The 8,203-nt window shown below is 39.2% G+C and overlaps 1 protein-coding gene across 1 annotated transcript; it reads left to right on the forward strand.

Annotated features, from left to right (window-relative positions):
- The first annotated feature begins 4,380 nt into the window (after positions 1-4,380).
- Positions 4,381-7,597, forward strand: rd3l (RD3 like). The gene is made up of 3 exons (XM_053489177.1): positions 4,381-4,596; positions 5,772-6,047; positions 6,703-7,597. Exons 1-3 carry the CDS (start codon positions 4,556-4,558, stop codon positions 7,022-7,024), a joined length of 639 nt encoding a protein of 212 aa, XP_053345152.1. The 5' UTR covers positions 4,381-4,555; the 3' UTR covers positions 7,025-7,597.
- Positions 7,598-8,203: the final 606 nt, after the last annotated feature.

The raw sequence follows: 8,203 nt of genomic DNA on the forward strand, positions 1-8,203 counted from the left end.
GGCCTCCATATGGCAACCAACTGCTCGACACGAGGAGCATCTCTTACCCCCAATATGTTTCGACCTCCTTTGACTTTGAACCATGAACCGTGTTTTATGGCGGCCCTTAGATGTGGGTGTAATGTAGTACCACTTGCTGTAGTGCTGTAACCGGGGTATAGGACTTCATACTTATTAATGCAACTCTTCACAGCAAGCAGTAAACCAACTTTCTTTTCTTGCTTTTACTTTTTCATTTGTCAAATTATTAGTCTAATTTAAAATTAGAATTAAAAAGAGTATCAACTACTATTACTGTTTTGGCCTTTGTCCGTTTTCTCTGGACTCTCTGATCAGCAGCCCAACACCTTTGCCACCAGGCTACCTCTGTCCCCAGAAACTAAATACCTGTAGTTATTTATATTGCAGTGGTGCTGAATGCTTAATTCTCATTAGTCAGCTGTTGATTCATTCTTTGTGACAGCATGGGTCAGATGATAGTTGCAGCTAAATAAGGTTTATACCAATGCACTTGGTGGATGCTTTGCATGAAAATATTTTATAGGAGGATAAGTAAAGATACATCTGTTTTGATCTGCTTTGCATCTGTTCTACAACACAAAACATAACTATATACAGATAATTGGGCCAGTGGTAGCTCAGAGGGTTAAAGCTCTGAGTTACTGTTTAGAAGGTCGCGGTTCAAGCCTTAGCTCCACCAGGCTGCCACTGCTGGGACCTTGAGCAAGGCTGCCAACCCTGTCTGCTCCATTGGTCGCTATATTTTGGCTGTCTCTGCTCTTTGGACACAGCTTAAGCTAAGATATGAGAAGAAAGAAGTGCGGTAGTGTATATGTGACAAGTTAACGCTTAACCTAAAAATGTAAACTGTACAACTTGCTATTCTGGCAGCACGGTGACGTAGTGGTTAGCACTGTGGCCTCATACAGTAGGTGGACAAGCAGTATGTTACTTTTACCGTCGCGGCGCACGGCGACTGCATTTGGGTTTGTGCGTTTGCTGGCTTTTACCGCTGAGTGGCGCTTTATAACTATAGACTGACGCCTCAGGCATCAGTTCGTTCTCTCCAGGCTTAATGCGCTGCAGCTCGTCTAGAGCCGCACGTAGTTGCAGATAAAATCAAGTGAATTAAACAAATTCATGAACAACAGTAACATTATAGTACAACATTATAATTTAAATTAATTTAAATCTTTTTAGGATCGAATTTAAACAACGTAAACGTTAACACATTGAGCCTTTAGATTTTATGTGTAATTGTCACGTACTGTTAGTTGTTGGACTGTGGGCATGAGGTGTGGCAAGGCATAGGCGCAGAGGGGGATGATGTGTAACCAAAGAGTCTTTTAATAACAAACCAAATAAACAAAGGAAGTTGGCTTAAACGTGGAGCATACTATAAACAGAACTAATCAACTAATACACAGACTACACAACCTAAAATACAGTACAGAAATGGGATACAAACCGGACAAGACAAGACTCACTAAACAGACTAGAGGCCTAAACACTAGGGACTATACATGCAGGGGCTAAACACACACTACTAGCTGTTATGGACAGACTAGGTACACAGCAGACTAAGTATAAAACAGACTAAGAACTCTAAAGGTTATGGCTAAACAGGTTAGTACCTAAACAGAATATGATCTAAACAGACAAGGAGACGAGACAGACTCGAAGACTAAACAGACCAAGATCTAAACAGGTTAGTATTTATACAGACTAAGAACTATACATGGAAAGGAGGTTACTCACACAAGGCTAATTCTCCTAGAGGCTAATCCTGCTAGGAGACACCGAGACAAACTAAATAATGACAAATATAAACTTAACTTAAAGCTCCAGAAACCAAAAGGCCAACTGTAATTATACAAACTAAAACAGAACATAACAAGAATAAAAACAAAACCCACTTAACAGAACAGAAATTAACATTAATGCTCGACCCAGTTTCCCAGAACAACCAGCTATTTAAAACGAGAGTAATGAGCTACCTCGTTCAGATGAGCACCCGCATCACCTGACCGAGGTGCCTTCTGGGAAACTGAGTCCACCAACAAAAACTACAAACTAAACACAGTGCCCTCTAGTGGGCAAGCCTTACAGTATTAGAAAAGCTACACATGTAGGGTCTTGCGTCATCTTATATTTTGTGTTCTTTAAATTTGTAGTAGATTTATTGCCTGAAATAAATGATAACCAATGACGACCATAATATTGTAACACTGTCTGATTTAGGTGGAAAAACTATATAGTAAAACTATATAAGCTACATAGCCTTTATAAGACTCTACTTTTATTTAGGTGCACTTACAATGGCGGAAAAAACTTTATGGTTTTGTTAAATAAAGAAAGTAAACAGGGTGCGCTATTTAGTATTGTTTTCGGTGAACTTGAGCCCGTCAGAAAATGAACTGAAACTTCGTGTATATTAGCCTCACCGAAGTAAAAAATATATACTTATAGAAAGCGAAATATCTGCTTTTATATAAACTAATGAAAAACAAATTATTAGATTATGTAATTCGTATGAAAAGTGAATTGTAGGCGCGTCCACTGGTGCGGAGACGACGAGATGACATGATCACCATCAGCACAGCCGAAGCCAAAGAAATCACTAATTTATCAATTAATTATTAAAATGGTCAGAGTGGGTTTAATTGCTGTTTTTCCCGAAGCATTCATAATCATTACTCTGCTTCTGCCAGTGGTCTCTGGAAAACTTTATGCGTGCGGTTAAATTAAAGAGCAGGATCACGAAGCTCAACTTCCCGAGCCCAAACCTAATTTAAACTAAATTAACAAATATTTGAAGTAGATAACAATAGCCCACATTTATAAAAGCATTTTTATTTAGACTATAAAAAATAAACCTGCATTTATTTTTAGGTCTGCTCGCTGCCACAGTTCTTAATACGGCTTTTTATCGGAGTAAATCATTCAGTAACAAGCCTGTAACTTTCCATGTAATACAGGTACATCTGTATGAATAAATTGTTTAAATATATGTATCATGAGCTGTTGATCAGTGACTTATGTAAACGACTCAGTTTAGATGTAAATAAATGCTGCGTTGTTTGGGGGAGGGACGTACTAATGACGATTTGATCTGCTGTGTGTGTGTGTGTGTGTGTGTGTGTGTGTGTGTGTGTGTGTGAGAGAGAGAGAGAGAGAGAGGTGTCAAGAGGTCTTACATACTCATGAAAAGTCGTGGATTATTCAGTGAAACATAGGCTCTACTGAAAAAAGTTAGGCACATCAGTCACTTTACCCCAAATACAGTAAAAGGGGGTAAAATGAATAATGTTTCTTAGCCCCACCCCCCGTGAACACAGCATATTCAGAGAAAAGCACCTCCGCAAGAGGTTGTGCTCGGATCACTCAGCTTCTGCGGATTCTAAACTTGACAGTGCTACCGTTTTTTAATCGCTGGAATGGAAGAGATAGAAAGTTTTCTCATCATAACATGCCTTGTATTGTTTTTAATCGCTCTTTACACAACCCGTGATTTTTATACTATTTTAGAGATGGGAAAGACAAATGGAATATTTTTTTGTTTTTTATTTTAATTTTTTATAAAATATTAACTATTACCTCCAGGGTCTGGGTTCCACTCCAGCCGAGGGTTTGTGTGTATGTTCTGCCCGTGCTTGGTGGGTTTCCTCAGGTAATCTGGTTTCCTCCCTGAGTCCAAAAACATGCTGATTGGGCTAAATGGCATTCACAAATTGACTTTAGTGTGTGTTTGTGTGTATGAGCCCAGCAAAAGCTTGGCATCCTGTCCAGGATGTATCACACCTTCTGCCCAAAGTATTCTGAGATACAGTAGGCTCCAGATCCACAACATCGAATAGAATAAGTGGATATGGAAGATGATTGTCATAAAAGGTTTTTTTTTTTTTTTGGATTGAAAAGGTGTGTTGATATGGGAAATATATTAATGCTGGGTTTATAATGCATTATACCACACTGTCACTGATCTTTTTTTTTTTCCAGAACCCAGACCATGAGCATGGTAAATATTTCTGAATCATTATAAAATGTAATTCTGTTAATCAAGATGTTGGTCCATATGTGTGTGATGTGGATTATTTTGAAATAATTGGCTTCAACAAAAAGCTGTGATCGTATGGGGGTGGGGTGTAAAACTTGTTTTAGACTCTAATGGGTTTATGGATTCATAACTGTAAATAATTTGAGCTCTAATCTAGAAATCATCCAGGCTAACACACACACCCTGGGATTCTTTTTTACTTAACTTGATATAAAGGATGTGCATGTGTGTGCTAGCACGCACGTGTGTGGTTGGGGGTTGGATTGAATAGAAACAGGGTCAGTAAGCGGAGGCTGGTTATCAGAGCAGAGAGACAGAAGGCAGTTTGCTGACGGCAGGGGAAGCAGTCACTCTCCCTCTCTCTCAACTTTACCAAACACTGGCATCAAACCTAGTATCTCTTACACTCTGTCTGTCTCGTATTCATTTCATTTCTATCTCTAGCTCGTATGTTTAATATTTTCTTCATTATATTATCATCATTTTAAGCTTTATATAATGGAGTCACACTATCATGGGTATCATCGTGTCAATCCAAGGTGAGGATATTTTTATTATATTATTATTTTTATTATAGTCTCTTCTCAAGGGTTTGTGTCAGTCATGGCAGTGCATGCACTTTGATACACTCTCTTGCATAAGTATGTCAATTTTTTCATCAATTTCTTTTTTATTTCTCATTTGTTTTGCTTTTATGTCATATTGTAACTTGTGTGTATGTGTTTTTACATCTTTTTCTCCCTGTCTTATTGCATTGACATCTCTCCATGCTCTGTCTGCATCTGATGTCTCTCTCCTTGCTAAATTGTCACCCTTTCCACATTTCATGTCCAGCTTGAGTAATTGGTGCTTTCCATTTAGTTTATTTGACACTAATTCTTTAGTACTTTGGCCATATAGTGTGATTATTGTCTTTCTTTTTCCACACTGTCTTCCATACCTGCACTAAACAAACAGACAGACTCTTCTTCTACTTGAAACAGTATCGCCACAGGTGCTTTAGGAAGTTTCTGCACTACTCAAGAATTATATAAAGTGACAGGATGGACCTGAAGTTATTTTCTCCATTTGAGGTCCATTCCATCTGAAGACTATCCTCAGGATGTAAAAAGCAAATATAACAAAATGAGAGGGAGGTGAGAGAGAAACACTATTAAGCAATGACCATGAGTCTATTAATAAACTGAAAGCTCATTGTCTATACCGCTTTATTCTGTGTACAGGGTCGCAATGGGCCTGGAGCCTTTTCCAGGAAACTTAGAGCATGAGGCGGGGTAGACCTTGGACGGGGTGCCAATCCAACACACACACTTACACTTAAACGCTTATTCACACACTATGGGCAATATGGGAACAGGTGTTGGTCTAACCTGCATGTCTTTGGACTGTGAAAGGAGAATCAGAGTACCCAAAGGAAACCCACTTAGCACAGGGAGAACATTCAAACTCAATGCACACAGGCCCCGAGGTGGGAATTGAACCCAGACCCTGGTGGTGCAAGGCAATAGTGCTAATCACTAAGCTGCCATGCTGTTAAAACGGCAAGGTAGAATATATAATAAACTGAATCTAAAATTATGAGTTTTTGTTTCATTTCTGCTTCACTGAAATTTTCAACCTAGTTAAAACAAGTAAAAATAAACCTATACCTCGTTATTTTTTTTACCTCTGTTTTCTTACTCACTTGCCTTGCAATGCTATTCCTGGCCTGCAGGAATTCCTCCCGTCAGGACGGTGAGCTTGGTCCAAGCAGTGTGACCTCAATGGGCACGGCTCAGGTTTTACTCCAGGAGCTTCTATGGCAATTCAAGCAAAGAGAGTATCCGGTTTTGGAGAAAGAGCACCATCGTTGCTCTCATGGTGCTCTAGGATATCGCCGGGCTCTCACCTGGGACAGCTTGCTTGCCCTGATACCAGCGTCTGAGTGCAAACTGCTGGAAAGACTCTGTGCCCGAATTTCACCATCACACACAGCTGCGGTACTCTTCAGGTATGAGTACAGAACCAGTCAAAAGTTTGGACACACCTTCTAATTCCATGGTCATTCCTGAATTTTCTACACTGTAAAACAATGCTGAAGGCATCCAAAATATGCAGTAATTTCCTTTAAATAGTTGATATTGAGATGTCTGCTACTTATGATCTGTAAAGCCTTCATAACACCTCTAATCTGAGGTGCTGTTAATTTGTGATTTCTGAGGCTGGTTAATTTAAATCTGCAGCAGAGGTAAGTTTTGGTCTTGCTTTCCTGAGAAGGTCTTCATAAGTTTCATTATGGTGCTTGATGCGTTTTGCAAATGCACTTGGCATTACTGCTCTTGGAGAACTATTCCAGGACAGCTGACCTTCATATCTTAAAAAACAACTGACTGTTTTTGTTGGTACTTAATTACCTAATGCCATTTGTGCTATTTCATGGTTTTAAAATCTCCAGTATTGTTTTAGAATGTAGAAAATAATTTACAAACCAAACCAAAAAAAACACACATTGATTATATTATTAGAAGGTGAAATTTTTGACTGGTACTATACATGTTGTTGTGTGTGCACATCTGAGCAACTGATTATTAATTAATATAATGTACATTTGTTTATTAATTATTATTATTATTATTATTATTAGCATCATCATTATCTCTTTTAAGGTTCCGTGAGATTTTGGCTCACAATTATGTCGTTCCCTGGGAGCTCGTTTGCATCTTCAAACAGGTGCTGAAGGACTTCCTGAGACGGCAGGAAGAGGTGGGCTACCGAAGGTCTTTCCCTCCAGCCCCACCAACGCTACTTCCTGTTTCTCCTCCTCCTGCAGATATCAACGCTCGTGACCGAAAGACTACAAAGTCTACATCTTCTCCGGAAGGGCAAGGAAATCATCGGGAGGAGATCCCAACCATATCCAGTTATGTGGACAGGCATTTACATGGCGCTTGTTCCTATTCTGTCCAAAGAGACTGTCTTCCCTACTGATGCTCCTTACCCTATGACTAGTCTCAGACCTACAGCAGTAAGCTGTGAATGCCAAAAATAGCTCATAGACACCCTAGTGAGCACAGTGTCCTTCCCATAGGCAAAAACCTTCCCCTGGACACAACCACCACCCCAGCACTAGTGAGATCTCAGTTTGAGGATTTGCAATATTAGAGAGTGTTATTTAATTGGTAGGGGAAAGTGCTTGGGCTAAGCTGGATGTTGACAAGAGCAAGGCTTATATATGTGATATTGTGAGCACAAAACAAGTCTATAAGATTAACCAGTGAGTTGGTTCTAATTTTATATAGTTCATGGGAATTCCAAAATGTATTGTGTCTCTGTACTAGCCAGTAAGATGTTTTACCCATAACACCAATTTTATACAAAAATACTTTTAACCTCATGAGTCTAATGAGCTCATAAGAAATGCACAGGTATTTTTTTATTACAAAGTGTAGATGAGCCCAAGGGGAGAAAAAGGCACAGCTCTCTGTATGCTTCAGTACATCACTGCAAGCACTGCACACTCTCTGCACACACTTTCTCTCTCTCTCTCTCTCTCTCTCTCTCTCTCTCTCTCTCTCTCTCTCTCTCACACACACACACATAGGTGTGTGCATTAATAAGCCTAATTTATGCAATGTTTTTCCTGTCATTGTGTAGAAGGTAGGTGGACTATGCCATGCTGAGTGGGAGAAAAAGAATAAGCTACAGATCCAAAGGAAATGTCAAAAAGGGGAATTTTTTCCATAAATTGCCAGCTGAGGCAAACTCCTTTAAAGAAAAAAAAACTGTAGCACTACTGCTATAGAAATTGCCTTCCTTCAAGGTTTTCCTTTATATAACCGTCTCTTTTTCATTGTAAAAAGGATCACAGGCTGAATATTGAAACACTGCAACCTACAGACAAATGTCTATATGTGTTTTGTCTTTGTAAATTTGTAATTTGTCATGTGGAAAATTTGACTGGAAATAATATTAATAATAATAAATGGCAAATTACTTGTCACAATTGCACACTTTTGTCGTACATTATTCCTTTCAATTAGTGATTCTCAGCTCTGGACCTGCAGGACCTACACTGTACAGTATGTTTGACTGCTTTCTCAGCTTCCAGCAAACCTTGATTCATTGGCTTCTTCTGAATTGAATTCAGCGTGGAGCGGTTAGGGTAGT

This window comes from Clarias gariepinus, chromosome 27, assembly GCF_024256425.1.
Source record: "Clarias gariepinus isolate MV-2021 ecotype Netherlands chromosome 27, CGAR_prim_01v2, whole genome shotgun sequence".
In the NCBI taxonomy this organism is placed as follows: Eukaryota; Metazoa; Chordata; class Actinopteri; order Siluriformes; family Clariidae; genus Clarias; species Clarias gariepinus.